This window comes from Drosophila sulfurigaster, chromosome 2R (assembly GCF_023558435.1).
Source record: "Drosophila sulfurigaster albostrigata strain 15112-1811.04 chromosome 2R, ASM2355843v2, whole genome shotgun sequence".
Lineage (NCBI taxonomy): Eukaryota > Metazoa > Arthropoda > Insecta > Diptera > Drosophilidae > Drosophila > Drosophila sulfurigaster.
In genome coordinates, this window is record NC_084882.1 from 10,551,313 (window position 1) to 10,567,550 (window position 16,238).

General features: G+C 33.7%; 1 protein-coding gene across 5 annotated transcripts; it reads right to left on the minus strand.

Annotated features, from left to right (window-relative positions):
* Window positions 1-1,038: 1,038 nt before the first annotated feature.
* On the minus strand, window positions 1,039-15,754 carry LOC133837835 (tyrosine-protein kinase JAK2-like). 5 transcript variants are annotated; one of them, XM_062268731.1, is made up of 21 exons: window positions 15,660-15,754; window positions 15,283-15,591; window positions 10,168-10,341; window positions 9,406-9,544; window positions 9,162-9,349; window positions 8,780-9,106; window positions 8,550-8,726; window positions 8,345-8,483; window positions 8,092-8,288; window positions 7,702-8,034; window positions 3,743-3,898; window positions 3,513-3,651; window positions 3,272-3,459; window positions 2,890-3,216; window positions 2,654-2,836; window positions 2,449-2,596; window positions 2,198-2,394; window positions 1,801-2,139; window positions 1,570-1,746; window positions 1,328-1,466; window positions 1,039-1,276 (listed from the first exon to the last, which is right to left on the minus strand). In XM_062268731.1, the coding sequence occupies exons 1-21, from the start codon at window positions 15,711-15,713 to the stop codon at window positions 1,116-1,118; spliced, it is 4,191 nt and encodes a 1,396-aa protein (XP_062124715.1). In that variant the 5' UTR covers window positions 15,714-15,754; the 3' UTR covers window positions 1,039-1,115. The 5 variants fall into 5 exon arrangements, with proteins under 5 accessions (XP_062124715.1, XP_062124716.1, XP_062124717.1 ...); XM_062268732.1 differs by lacking the exons at window positions 2,890-3,216; window positions 3,272-3,459; window positions 3,513-3,651; window positions 3,743-3,898 and having other exon boundaries at window positions 8,544-8,726; XM_062268733.1 differs by lacking the exons at window positions 7,702-8,034; window positions 8,092-8,288; window positions 8,345-8,483; ... (5 more) ...; window positions 15,283-15,591; window positions 15,660-15,754 and adding exons at window positions 3,979-4,284; window positions 4,353-4,423 and having other exon boundaries at window positions 3,743-3,907.
* Between the last annotated feature and the right edge of the window lie 484 nt (window positions 15,755-16,238).

Below are 16,238 nucleotides of genomic sequence, written 5' to 3' on the forward strand. Positions count from 1 at the left end.
TTCCATTTCCACCGCACAACGATGTTTTCAACGTGTTCGTTCTGGTGCGGAGGTGGTCGAAGATGCGCCACGGTCCGGAAGGCCTGTCGTCGAAAATTGCGATAAAATCGCTGAATTGATCGAAAGAGATCGGCATAGTAGCGCCGTAGCATCGGCCAAGAGCTGGGCATAAGACATCAAACCGTTTTAAACCATTTGAAGAAGCTTGGATTAATAAAAAAGCTCGATGTATGGGTGCCACACGACTTGACGCAAAAAAAACATTTTTGACCGTATGGATGCATGCGAATCGCTTCTGAATCGCAACAAAATCGACCCGTTTTTGAAGCGGGTGGTGACTGGCGATGAAAAGTGGATCACTTACGACAACGTGAAGCGCAAACGATCGTGGTCGAAAAGTGGTGAAGCTGCCCAGACGGTGGCCAAGCTTGGATTGACGGCCAGAAAGGTTCTTCTGTGTGTTTGGTGGGATTAGAGGGAATCATCCACTATGAGCTGCTCCCCTATGCCCAAACGCTCAATTCGAACCTGTACTGGACCGCTTGAATACAGCACTCATGCAGAAGAGTCCATCTTTGATCAACAGAGGCCGAATTGTCTTCCATCAGGACAACGCCAGGCCACACACATCTTTGGTGACTCGCCAGAAGCTCCGGGAGCTCGGATGGGCGCTTATTTTGCATCCACCGTATAGTCTGGATCTCGCCCCAAGTGATTACCACCTATTTCTGTCCATGGCGAACGAAGTTGGTAGTTGGAAGTTGGCCACAAGAGAGTCCTGTGAAAATTGGCTCTCTGAGTTTTTTGCCAATAGGGAAGCGAGCTTCTATAATAGGGGCATTATCAAGTTGGCATCTCGTTGGGAACTCGTCATCGAACAAAAAGGCGCATATTTGACTTAAATCGCATTATTATAACCAATTTTATGAACAATTGAAAATTCAATAAAAATACCGCAAGACTTTTTTGCCAACCTTATATTTACCATTAAAACGTAAAATAACAATTTAATTGATACATGTATACAGTTCGTGTACTTCACATAATTATAAAATTTTGCAAAAGGTTGCATATATATAATTATATACAAATATATATTAATATACACTGCGATTTCAAAGTTCACAGTTGTGCAGCTCAGTATTCTTGAAAAAATTAAACAGTTGATCTGTAGTAGGTCGAATTTTTGGATCGTGATTCCAGCATTTTTCTATAAATGACTTTATACGATTGGAATATTTGAAAATGTTCAATTCATTTATATTCGGCCGATCACCTAAAAAAATTACGAAATTAAACAGATGTCTGCAAATTTTTTAAGTCTTACCATTAATAATTTTACGTTGTAAATCTAATGGATTTATATTTATAAATTCTTCGAACGGTTTCTTCCTGGACATCACTTCCCAAAAAATTATGCCAAAGCTAAATACGTTACACATTTTCGTATATTTGTCATTAGAATTCTATGTTAATAAAGAAATAAAATGTGTATTTTTTTTTTACTTTTTTTCAATTAGAAACACAAACTTCTGATGCAACTAAATAAACAAAAATATTTGTACTTACACATACTTCAGGAGCCATATACCTAATTGTGCCAATGTGTTCTGTATAGCTTGTTGAAAGTTTACTCATAGTTCCAACGTCACATATTTTCAATGTATGATAATTATTCATTAGCAATAAGTTATGCGTAGTAAGATTTCGGTGAACTATATTTTTGCTATGCAAGAATTCTATACCCTACAAAATAATGAGTCATTTAAAATATGTATGTTTTAAAAGCACTAGACATACCGTGGCACATTGCAGCATCCAATCCATCTTCTTCTTGAATGAAACGTTTTCATTCGAATAATGCAAGAAATTTTGTAGTGATCCACAGTCTGCATACTCAAGAAGTAAATAAAACCTATTGTCAGGAGTCTTCGATACTCCGTATAATGCGATAATATTCCGATGGATACATTTTTTTATAATCTGTATTTCTCGAAATACATTTTTTGCAAATATAATATTTTCCGTTATTGAATCAACATTATGATATTGAATTATTTTTACAGCAATTGATTTTTCATCCGCATCGGGAAGCTTCCAAATTGCTTTGTGGACAACTCCTGAGTTTCCACGTCCAATCTATAAATTTTCATCAGCGTTAGAAGCAGATCTGTTTGGATTACTTGCGATTTCTTACAAATTTACCAAGCTGAACCTCTTCTAAGTTTACAATTCCGATATCTAGAAGACAAATAGGAAATATAGGGAGAAGAGCACACAATTCTTTCATGGTCAGCCGATTTTTTGGAAGACGATCCCAGCACTTCTGAATTATTAATTCAATGTAACCGGAGCCATCATTAATATTTGCATCACTTATTTTCGGTCGAAAACCTAGAGCAGCAAGTATTAAGAACTTCTGGACGTGTTTTTTTTTATTATTCTTACCATCAATAATTTTTTTTATGATAACCACCGAAGGCACATTATTATATTCGTAAAATGGCTTCTTCCTAGATAATACTTCCCAAAAAGTTATTCCAAAGCTAAATACATCACACATTTTATAGTATTTCCCATTTTCGTTCTGCGAAAACTGCGAAAATAAACTAAATAAACATAAAGTGTTCGCTTAATACAAAGATATACTTGCATTTACACAAACTTCAGGAGCCATATAACAAACTGATTCCATTAAATCACTACTGTAATTTGCAAATTCTTTCACTCTTCCAAAGTCACAAATTTTCAATGTACGATATTCATTGAAAAGTAACAAGTTTTTCGTCTTAAGATCCCGATGAATTGTATTATTTTTATGCAAGAACTCCAAACCCTACAAGATAATGAGACAGGGAAAATATGGAAAATATAGGACATTAGACATACCGTGGCACATTGAAGCATCCAATCAAGCTTCACGTTGAATGAAACTTCCTTGAGTGAGTGATGCAAAAAATCATAGAGTGATCCACAATCTGTGTACTCAAGGAGTAAGTAAATGTTGTTGCTCAAATCTTTTGAGGCTCCATATAAAGTGACAATATTCCGATGAATACATTTTCTTAGATTCTGAATTTCATTATAAACATCGTTTTGAAATTGCACTGAACTTTGACTCCTGTTTTGAATTATTTGCACAGCAACTGATCTGTTTTCTGCACCGATAAGTTTCCAGATTGCTTTGTGAATGATACCATAACTGCCATGTCCAATCTTTAAATCAACATCATTAGAAATTTTACTTGTTGGAATGTTAGTATATTCTTACAAGTTCCCCAAGTTGAATCTCTTTGAAGTCTACGTTAGTATTAGCTAGTGGATTCATAGGAAGAAGAACACAAATTTCTTGCATCGTTGGCCGGTTTTCTGGAACTTGATCCCAGCACTTTTCAATTATATGTCCAATGCAACCAGACTCATCATGAATATTGGCATCATTTATATTCGGACGAAGACCTAGAGCGATAACAGATTAAAATTTCTGAAATTTATAGTTTACCTATTCTTACCATGATTAATTTTATTTTGGATAGCTAACATGTGCATGTCACCGTCTTCGTAAAATGGCTTCTTCCTAGACATGACTTCCCAAAATATGATTCCAAAGCTATATACATCGCAGTTTTTATTGGCAGCGCCATTTGTGATCTATGTAAGTATGTTAAAATCAACTCGAAAAATGAAGTGTTTTCCAAATACGAATACATATGTAAATACATACATACATACATGTACTTACAAATATTTCTGGAGCTGTATAACGAATTGTCCCCACAAGTTCAGAGTTTATTTTGGCGATTTTATATCCACATATTTTTAGTACACGAAATTTTTTGAAAAGCATCAGGTTGCGTGTCTTAAGATCCAGAAGAATTATTTGGTTTCTGTGTAAATACTCCACACCCTACACAATAAGGAGACATTTGAAATGCATACATACATATGTTATGTATGTTTTAAAAGCATTAGACATACCTTGGCACATTGCAACATCCAATCAAGCTTCGTGTCGAATGTAACGTCGACATCAGAGTGATGCAAGAAATTGTAGAGTGTTCCACAGTCTGCGAACTCAAAAATTAAGCATATGTTGGTGCTGAAATCTTTTGAGACCCCATATAATTGAACTATATTCGGATGAATAAATTTTTTTTGTTTTTGTATTTTTCGAAGGACATTCTCTTCAAAATATCCGTTTATAGTTTTTACAGCTACTTCTTTTTCTTGTCCATTAGTTCGCCATATTCCTTTACGTACATCCCAAAAGGAGCCACGACCAATCTTGAAATATAAATGAAAGTTTAAAAAAGAAAATCACAATACTTGGTTGTTTATGTAAGAAAATATACCAGATCACATAATATTATTTCTTCGTAGTTCACGCTTATGTGGATGTCGTCCATAATTCAATAACAAAAATTAACTAAAGCAAACTGCAATTGTCGTTGATTCAGAGGAATTGTGCATTTATGGTAACATTGATAAGAAGTTGTTATCTTTCAACTTACCACATTATCAGTTTTGCCTAATAAAATGATAGATTGCTAATAAAATTGATAGATCCCTTGCGTATTTCCGTTCATGTCGTACAACCTTGAAATTGCTAAGAAAGCTTTCAACACAAATACACAACAATGGGGTACTCATATAATTCTTAATTACGCTGCATTTTATTTTGTTGTTTGTACTAGAGGTGGAGAACTAGTTCTTAAAATAATCCATATCTGTTTCAACTATGAGAGTATGAAATTGGTTTTCCAAACTTTATCTAAAAATAATAAATAATTATTATTCAAATAATATGAATTTTTATTTTTTAGGTTTACCTGTACTGCTATTTATATATTTATTTCATCCAATAATTTTGTACGGTTTTTTGAAATGATTTGTCCTGCATTGCTGAAGACCCTCTCCGACTCTACGGAGGATGCGGGTATACAAAGAAATTTGAAAAAATATCGACCACTATTGACGATAGCGATTGATCACTATCGAGAGCGTGTCGATAGTGGCCAAACATCGATAGTACCATCGATAGTTATCCACCTCTAGTTTGTTCTGCACAGCGTGTGCGATAAATAAAACAATAAAATCACATTTTAAAAACTTACTTAAATTTCCATTTCGAGTGTTTTTATACCCGCTACCCATAGGAAATGTATCTCCTATAGTCTATGAGATTCAGTGTTTCATATGGACAGACAGACGAACAGTCTGACATGGCTGTTGACACTGATCAAGAATATATATAGTTTATGGGATCGGAGATGACTTCTTCTGCCTTTTACATACATTTCCTTAGAAAAACACATTTTTTTTTTTAAGTTGTCTTTATTCAACATAGCTTCCTTTAAAAGTGATACGATTTGTTATTTGCTTCAAAATACGCTTCAGTTTCGGCGAGCACCTCATCTTTCGACGAAAACTTCTTCCCAGCAAGCATTGTTTTGAGATCTGCGAACAGGAAATAGTCTCTAAAGCCCAGATCTGGAGAATACGGTGAATGTGGAAGATTTGAAATAGAGGTCTGCATGAATACAAATGAATACATGAATACAAAGCAGCATTTGGTACTCTCACTCAAAGTTCTGACTGACTGAGTGAGACATTGAGTAAAACGGATTTGGCAAATGTGGTAAAGGCATGAATAGAATATTTACTCTATCCAAACGGCGACGCAATACACGAATGAGTTTTACGACCGAGTACTCGGTTAGTTGTGGGTCGCATTGGAGGCGTCAAATTTATTGCGTGTTTGTTTTTGTTGTTTTTTTTATTGCTTTTCAATACAAAACATAGAAAAATAGAAAGACATGAATTAATTATTATATATGTATAATTTATTTATTTTATTTTTCAATGACTAAATGCAGAAACATAATTTTGTTTATTGTATTTGAATTGATAGCAATAATACATCGTTTTTCTGAAATTAAATTTATATTCTCTTATATTTACATATATAAATTTATATATATACATATATATATATAATTATTGTGTTATTCTATTTACACATATATTATGTATATTCATATATTATGTTCTACATACGCAAAACACTAAGTTCTTACGTCTTTCGTCCAAGCTCGACGAGAATGCTAAAATTTGATTCTGCTCTGCCTGCCATGAACGACTCTGCATGCCAAAATTTGATATCCATTACGCATTGGCTTGAATTGAACTCATTCTGCATTTAACGAAAACAACCCTTACCAATGCGCAATTCACTTTGTTGAAACCGGTTTGGCACGCCGAATTGCGACTTAAGCTTATTATACTCAAATAACCGAAAATTTTGAGTGCATTCATGCAGACCTCTAGACCGCCCTTACAGTTAAAAAAAAAAACATAAACTAAAAAAATTTTAAAAATAAGTAAAGGTTATTCTTCCATACAACCTTAGTATGGCTTATATGCCGATGGTGCGCCAAAATAATTCCGGTGGAGTTACAGTGCTGAAATTTCATTATTAGCATCCAAGATACATATGTATGTAGATTTAAATTATCTTCAGTACAAATTTGTGAATGTTTAACTGCCTTCCCCCTCCCTACAAGCTTTTCGAAATATAAACAAATGGCGTTTTCTAGTTCCTTCATAAGAACAAAATAAAATTTAAATGATTTTATAATGAATGTAGTAAATCAAATGTAGAGGAAAATTGTAAACCACCACGTTTAAACTTTGCATACCAATCCTTAAAGGTAGATTTTCCTAGAGCAAAGTTGGTAAGTTGTTGCTTCATCTGTATTTCTTCTCTTCAAAAAGCAAGTAAAGATGTTACATACTCAGACAGCCGTCAAATTTATACACACGTCTTGTAAAGGTTAGGGCTAACTTAAAATTATTCTAAGGGCTCCATCTGTGTGCCAGACCGGGCATCAATTGGCCTGGTAGAGGATTTAAAAATATACTTGTACCAATAGTTTAGAAATTTGTTGAGTTTTCCACAACAGTCGCACTTTAAAAACAATTATTACCAGATTAAAGCAATTCTGTCTGCAAAACTTTGGAGATTTAAAAACCAAAAGTTATTTGGCGGATGGTATCGATTTATGTAGCTCGATATATGGGGCTTCTTAAAAGAGCGCAAAGATCTTGCATCGTTGGTCGTTTGTTTGGATCTTCGTGCCAGCACTTTTCAATTATGTCGCTAAGGTAACCGAAATAATTATAAATATTTGCATCATTTATATTCGGACGAAGACCTAGAGCGACAACAGATTAGAATTTCTAAAATTTATAGTTTAACTCTTCTTACCAAGATTAATTTTATTTTGGATAGCTAGCATGTGCCTGTTTCTGGCTTCGTAAAATGGCTTCTTCCTAGACATGACTTCCCAAAAAAGGATTCCAAAGCTAAATACATCACATTTTGTATCGTATATCCCACTTTCATTCTATGTAAGTAAAAAAAAAGAAATTTAAATTGTTCGCAAGATACCAATAAATTTATGTTCTCACACATATTTCTGGGGCCATATAACTAAATGTCCCAATGCAGTCTGTATTGCAAGTCGAAAGTTCTTTCACAGTTCCAAAGTCACATATTTTTAATGTACGATATTCATTAAAAAATAACAAGTTTAGCGTCTTAAGATCACGGTGAACTATATTTTTGCTATGCAAGAACTCTATACCCTACAAAATAATGAGTCATTTAAAATATGTATGTTTTAAAAGCACTAGACATACCGTGGCACATTGCAGCATCCAATCAAGCTTTCTGTTGAATTCGAAATCGAGATCCGAATTATGCAAGAAATTGTAGAGTGTTCCACAATCTGCATACTCAAGAAGTAAGCAAAATTGATTGTCACGGTCCTTAGTGACACCGTGCAATGTAACAATATTTGGATGAATACATTTTTTTAGATTTTGCATTTCTCGAAAAACATATTTTGCGGACATAATCTTCTCGGTTAGTGATCTAACGACTTTACTCATTTTCACAGCAATAAATATCTCTTTCGTATTGGGATGCTTCCAAATTGCTTTATGGACATCTCCATAGCTTCCTTGTCCAATCTATAAATTTCATCGGCAATAAAAGTCAATATGTTTTGTTTAATTGTGGTTTCTTACCACATCGACAAGCTGAAGCTCCTCAAATTTTACCAATTGGTAATCAAGTGGATAAAGAGGAAATATAGGAAGAAGATCATTCAATTCCTTCATTGTCGGTCGATTTTCTGAAGTATGATCCCAGCACTTCTCAATTATTAATTTAATGTAACCGGAGCCATCATTAATATTCGCATCACTTATGTTCGGTCGTATACCTAGAGCAACAAGAATTGAGAATTTCTGGAAATGTTTTTTTTTTTATCATTCTTACCATTAATAATTTTAGTTTTGATATCCACCGGTTGCATTTCATTAAATTCGTAAAACGGCTTCTTCCTAGATAATACTTCCCAAAAAATTATTCCAAAGCTAAATATATCACACATTTTATTGTATTTTCCATTTTCGTTCTGCAAAAATAAAATAAACTAAATAAACAAAGTGTTCGCTTAATACAAAGATATACTTGCATTTACATAAACTTCAGGAGCCATATAACAAACTGATTCCATTAAATCACTACTGTAATTTGCAAATTCTTTCACTCTTCCAAAGTCACAAATTTTCAATGTACGATATTCATTGAAAAGTAACAAGTTTTTCGTCTTAAGATCCCGATGAATTGTATTATTTTTATGCAAGAACTCCAAACCCTACAAGATAATGAGACAGGGAAAATATGGAAAATATAGGACATTAGACATACCGTGGCACATTGCAGCATCCAATCAAGCTTCACGTTGAATGAAACTTCCTTGAGTGAGTGATGCAAAAAATCATAGAGTGATCCACAATCTGTGTACTCAAGGAGTAAGTAAATGTTGTTGCTCGAATCTTTTGAGGCTCCATATAATGTGACAATATTCCGATGAATACATTTTCTTAGATTCTGAATTTCCTTATAAACATCTTTTTCAAATTGCACTGAATTTTGACTCCTGTTTTTAATTATTTTCACAGCAACTGATATGTTTTTTGCATCGAGAAGTTTCCAGATTGCTTTGTGAATGATACCATAACTGCCATGTCCAATCTATAAATCAGCATCATTAGAAATTTTACTAGTTGGACTGTCAGTATATTCTTACAAGTTCCCCTAGTTCAATCTCTTTGAAGTCTACGTTAGTATTAGCTAGTGGATTCATAGGAAGAAGAACACAAATTTCTTGCATCATTGGTCGGTTTTCTGGAACTTGATCCCAGCACTTTTCAATTATATGTCCAATGCAACCAGACTCATCATGAATATTGGCATCATTTATATTCGGACGACGACCTGAAGAAAGAAGTTCCAATTTCTGGTATTTACAATTTTTTTGTTCTTACTCGTACCATTATCAATTTTCGTTTTAATATCTGATGGATGCATGTTGTCCAATTCGTAAAATGGTTTCTTCTCTGACATTAGCTCCCAACATATTATTCCATATCTGTATAGATCACACTTTGCATTGCAATCTCCATTTGTGGTCTATTCAATAAATAGAAAAAAACAAGAAAGCTACAGTTGAGTTAGCTCGACTGTGAGATACCCGCTACCCATTTTAATTAAAAGCACAACAGTGCAGTATTATTCTTAAAATATTCCAAATTTATAGGCCACAAAAATACTAAAAAAAAAAAGTATATTTTTGGTATGTTTATATATTACTTCATTCAAAACATACCATAGAGTAAAAATATCCCATATTGTCAGCCAAAGCCCCACTTTTTTAGGAATCATAAGTTATTATTGGATGTATCAAAAATTGTGAATCTAGCTTCAACATTACACTTGTTATAAGATTTTTATCGATTTACAAGAGAGGAAATGAGGGTGGTAAAAATTTGAAACAAACATGCAAAGGCTATATCTCGTATAGCCTCTGAGATCCAGTGTTTAATACGGACAAGCAGACAGATTTACGGACATGGCTACATCGTCTCGGCTGTTAACGCTGACAAAACTATATATATTTTATAGGGCTGGAGATGCCTCCTTCTGCCGGTTACATTCATTTCCTGGAGGCACAAAGTTATATTAACCCTCTACCTTATGGGTAGCAGTTATAAAAATACAAATAAAAACTATTCAAAATAAATAGTTCTACTTACTTTCACTTTCGGAGCCATACAAAGTGTCCCCACTATTTCGGTATTTATTGTAGTGACTTCCGTACTTGTATGAAGTCCGCTTATTTTCAATACACTGTATTCATTAAAGAGCAACAAACTCTTCGTCTTAAGACCCCGGTGAATTATATTTTTGTTGTGCAAGTACTCCATACCCTACAAGGAATGTAGATATAGATTAAGTTAGAAAGCTACAGTCGAGTGTGCTCGACTGTGAGATACCTGCTACCCATTTTGAATAAAAGCAAAACAGTGCGGTATTAATTTTAAAATATACCAAAGTAGTATACAAAAATACTTAAAATATACCAAGGGCTCTATTTGGCATATTGATATAGTACTACACTCAAAATATAGATTCCATAGAGCGCAAAATATATCAGATTGTCAACGAAAAAAACTAAAACCCGAAGAAAGTTGGTGTTTCTGCCCATACAATAGTATTTATTTATTTGTTTGGACGTTGATGGACTAATGGAAGTACCATCAAGTGGCTTACCAATACCAAGCACAGACTTGTTGACGCGCGGACCAAGCAAAGTAAATTTTGGAACAGCATCCATTAATCGGAAACCGCAAACAATTAAAGCGCTGAACAAATAACGAAATAAAACTAATAATGAAAAAATATATTTATATTTATATATAAATATATATGTATAATATAAATAACATATTACTAGACATATATTGTAGTATTAACGTTTTAAGATATAGAATTGATTTACTAGAGTAAATTACTTAATTGAGATTATTGTTTTTCTCAGTCAAAATACGAAAGGTATTATACCAAGCATAGTTAGTAGTATTACGTGGAATGAAAAAAAAGAAAGAAAATTTCTGGTGATCCTGACCGGGACAATAAAACTTATTTGGCTTTATAGCTCCGAAAAATCTATTTTACCACTAAATAGTCTCTGAATAAAAACAACACAAAAGATCCATACTCAAGTATTGGATGTACCAGTGCGATATACAAAGTTTTAGTGATGTAGAGATCGTTGATTTCTTTCAACAAGCGTTTTATGAATTTTAGCAAAACCAATCAACCATTCAGAGCAGGTAGAATATTTTAGCGATTTTTAATTTTGCACCAAACAAAACACCTAAGTCATTCGCAGACTCTATTCGCTCTAAAGGAGTATCATATAATACATACATAATTAGAACGTCAAAAACTTAATTTTATTGGAAAAAGGATTTAACAAATTTACTGCGCACCAAGATTTAAGATGGTTAAGATTTCTTTGTAACCGTGAGCCGCAAGACAAACATTGAATGTCAAGCAAAGCTTAACATCATCAGCATACATATGTATATATTTTATAACAGAAGGAAGATCGTTTATGAACGAAGTAAGCAATAGATATTCGGAATCGCAGACAACTTAGACATACCACGATAATTTTTATACTATTCGATTTCTTCCCGGTTTTTGGAAAATAGCAAAAGTTAACCGATAATTTAAACAATTTTAAAAGCGGTATACAGATTCTACCATCGCAATAACTTAGCACACCATCACTCCATCTGCAGGTCCAGATTGAGAAATTGAGTTAAGAGCCATAAGTTCTGTTAAAATAGAGCTTTCGGTAATTAAAGGACCAAAAATACACTTTGATGATTTTACCTGATGATTACAGAAAGTATTTTGAAAACATGAAACAAAATAATTTCAAACGAAATAGTCAAACAAGTAAGAAAGCTCGAGTGTACTCGACTGTGAGATACCCGCTACCCATTTTGAATAAAAGCAATATATTTTGCGGTATTATTCTCAAAATATGCCAAATATCCTGCAAAAAATACTAAAAATATACCAAATGGTATACTTGGTATAGCGATAGCGATGGCGATAGCGATATAGCGATGGTGTATTTTGAATGCGGTACTATTCAAAATACACCGTTGACGGCACGATATACCAGATTGTCAGCCAAAGCAACTAAGAGCCCTAGTAAGTAGGCGTTTTTGCCCATACAAAAGTATTTATTTAATAACTTCCACAATTTTTATCTGATCGCAACCAAATTCGTAGCTCTAGCTTTAAAACTACACTTGTTATTAGATTTTTTTGATTTGCGGGGGCGGAAGTGGGCGTGGCAAAAATTTGAAGCAAACTTGATCTGCGTGCAAACATATAGCTCTATCTCTTATAGTCTCTGAGATCCAGTGTTTCATACGGACAGACGGACAGACACACATACGGACATGGCTAGATCGTCTCGGCTCTTGACGCTGATCAAGAATATATATACTTTATAGGGTCGGAGATGCCTCCTTCTACTTGTTACATAAATTTCCTGTCGGCACAAATTTATAATACCCTTCTACCCTATGGGTAGCGGGGGTTGAAAAGCCTACAATACCAGCATCTGTCTTATTCTGATTCTGTCTTATTTTCAGTCAAAGAACACAAAAGACGGTGATGGTGGCAATCTACGCTGCGAGTTAATAAATGTGTAGATAAGTTTGGCATCACACTGAAAACTTAGTTTGCGTCTTCTCAAATACTCATCATAACAAAGATTATATTAAGTGCGGAAAGCGGGTTGAGCCACAGAATAACGGAGAAAATCAAAGGAAGAGCCAGTTTTCTTGAACTTTTTGTGACCTACAATTTTTTAAGTTTGATAATTTCTCAGGAAACCATTAAGGCTTGGCATATCTACATGTGTGGAATAGTTAATATTCCATTAACAATAACAAGCATCAAATTGCTATTTTAAAGTAGAAGAAAAAAATTAATCCGCTATTTCCATATTCTTACATAAAGAAAGTTGCGACCAGTCACACTGAGATATAGTCAAGGCAAGATTCTCAGTTTTCAGAAATCAATAAGAATGCGTCCCCAAATGTGTACTAGACATACATTAGACAGCTCAAGCAAGTAAGGATCTTTAGGAGAGGATATTGGAGAGGTCTACAGACAATTTGGAATATCATTAATCTGAGAAATATATACACCGAAAAGGCTATCAATAAGAACATGAGTTACCAGTAATTTTAGAATTCCCAAGAACCATAAAATAATCACGATCAGAGAGCACGTTGGAAATGTTATTAATTATATAAAAATTAACTAAATATAAAGTGTCATCAGAAAAGGGAGGCATACATATGTATATAAAAAAAATAAAAATGGTAAAACTACCAAAGGATAATTTTATACCCACCAACTCCAAGAATGCCAAGAATTAAGGAGGAGGTTATTTTTTTTTTTTGAACTGACAGGCATAGAAGGAGGCTTAGAATTGAATTATTGTTACTTTTAGGAATTGAATCTGTTGCAGCGAATCTTGATAAATTGTTCAGTCGGAATACTTAATATAAATGAAGAAATTTCCCGTTTGTAAATGAAATTAATTTTATTCACCTTAACATCGAGTTTTGGACATAATACAAGCCCGAACATCATCAGATGGGCAAGCCTTTAAAATAAAAAAATCTGATTATTGACCACTAAAGTAGTAGCTCGAGATGATTCTTCAATTGTAGAAGGACTAATAATTTCCACAGAGGATTGTAAAGATAGAACTTCTTTAACCATCCTTAACTCTGCCGACACCAAAATCGGAGTAGAAGCAGCAACTTTGGACTTTAAAAATGCAATGGCGAAACTTCAAGATTTATCGAGGGTTGATGAGACGGAGAGCTAAATGACATCAGTGCCTCAGAAGGTGGTACAGACAAAAAGGAAAGATAATCAAGGACAGAAAGCTCATTCGTGGCAATAGATAGACGCGTATTGGACTTTTTCACTTTGGAGACTCAGTTAAGTGCTTTATACCCAGAATCGAAAGACGGGAAACTATCCAAATATATATCTAAAACCCGTCGGCGTTTTTATACCCGCTACCAATAGGGTAGAAGGGTATTATAACTTTGAGCCGACAGGAGCCTCCTTCTTGCCTATGTAACAGGTAGAAGGAGGCATCTCCGACCCTATAAAATATATATATTCTTGATCAGCGTCAACAACCGAGACGATCTAGCCATGTCCGTCTGTATGAAACACTGGATCTCAGAGACTATAAGAGATAGAGCTATAATTTTTTTTCGACAGCATTTGTTATGTTTGCACGCAGATCAAGTTTGTTTCAAATTTTTGCCACGCCGACTTCCGCAAATCAAAAAAATCTAATAGCAAGCTTAATTTTAAAGCTAACTACTATGGTAGTTATGATTCCTAAAAATTTTGTTGCGATCAGATAAAAATTGTGGAAGTTATTAAAGAAATACTTTTGTATGGGCAAGAACGCCTACTTACTAGGGGTCTTAGTTGCTTTGGCTGACAATCTGGTATATTGTTCCGTCTACGGTATATTTTGAATGCGGTACTATATCGATATACCACATATACCATTTGGTATATTTTTAGTATTTTTGCAGTATATTCGGTATATTTTGAGAATAGAACCGCAAAATATATTGCTTTTATTCAAAATGGGTAGCGGGTATCTCACAGTCGAGCACACTCGACTGTAGCTTTCTTACTTGTTTGAATAAGCCCAACGATATTTCTTATGCTCTAGACGATGATAAAAAAATATAAAACGAAATAAATAAATAAAATAAATATATTATATATAAAAAATAAAATAAAATTGGCTCACTAAGGTTAAATGGCAACTACTATGATTGTTACGTTTGCACGCAGATCAAGCTTGCTTAAAATTTTTGCCACTCCCACTTCCACCCCAGAAAATCGAATAACAAGCGGAATTTTAAGGCTAGAGTCGGTACATACAATAATAACTATAGTTTTTATGACTCCTCAAAATTTTGTTGCGGTAATACAAAAATTGTAGAAGTTATTGAAGAAATACTTTTGTTTGGGAAAAAAACGCCTACTTACTACGGGTCTTAGTTGCATTGGCTGACAGTCTGGTATATCTTGCACTCTATGGAATATTTTGAATGTAGTAGTATATTAATATATCAAATGTATATTAATGCAGATCTGTTTTGCTTTTATTCACAATGGGTAGCGGGTATCTCACTGTCGAGCACACTTACTTGTTTTGTACTGAATCCATGTTTCGCGTAATACTGGGTTTTCTAGGAAGGTAAAGTGTATACAAGTATTTAACATACCTTGGCGCATTGCATCATCCAATTTAATTTGACGTTGAAAGAGACGTCCTTATCGGAGTGATGCAAGAAATTGTAGAGTGTTCCACAGTCTGCATACTCAAAAATTAAGCATATGTTGCTGAGAATTTGTATAACCCCATATAGTGTTATAATATTCTGATGGATAATATTTTTTTGTTTTTGTATTTTTCGAAGGACATTCACATTCTCTTCAAAATATCCGTTTATAGTTTTTACAGCTACTTCTTTTTCTTGTCCATTAGTTCGCAATATTCCTTTACGTACATCCCAAAAGGAGCCACGACCAATCTTGAAATATAAATGAAAGTTTAAAAAAGAAAATCACAATACTTGGTTGTTTATGTAAGAAAATATACCAGATCACATAATATTATTTCTTTGTAGTTCACGCTTATGTGTATGTCGTTCATAATTCAATATCAAAAATTGACTAAAGCAAACTGCAATTGTCGTTGATTCAGAGGAATTGTGCATTTATGGTAACATTGATAAGAAGTTGTTATCTTTCAACTTACCACATTATCAGTTTTGCCTAATAAAATAATAGATTACTAATAAAATTGATAGATCCCTTGCGTATTTCCGTTCATGTCGTACAACCTTGAAATTGCTAAGAAAGCTTTCAACACAAATACACAACAATGGGGTACTCAGATAATTCTTAATTATGCTGCATTTTATTTTGTTGTTTGTACTAGAGGTGGAGAACTAGTTCTTAAAATAATCCATATCTGTTTCAACTATGAGAGTATGAAATTGGTTTTCCAAACTTTATCTAAAAATAATAAATAATTATTATTCATATAATATGAATTTTTATTTTTTAGGTTTACCTGTACTGCTATTTATATATTTATTTCAACCAATAATTTTGTACGCTTATTTGAAATGATTTGTCCTGCATTGCTGAAGACCCTCTCCGACTCTACGGAGGA

Coding starts and splice junctions, on each gene's coding strand:
- LOC133837835 (XM_062268731.1), bottom strand. CDS start 15,713: ATGAACGACATACACATAAGCGTGAACTACAAAGAAATAATATTATGT. Junction 3,899..7,701: donor GGATGCTGCAATGTGCCACG/GTATGTCTAGTG, acceptor TAGGGTGTGGAG/TATTTACACAGAAACCAAAT. Junction 2,395..2,448: donor CATAAAAAAAATTATTGATG/GTAAGAATAATA, acceptor TTGCTGCTCTAG/GTTTTCGACCGAAAATAAGT.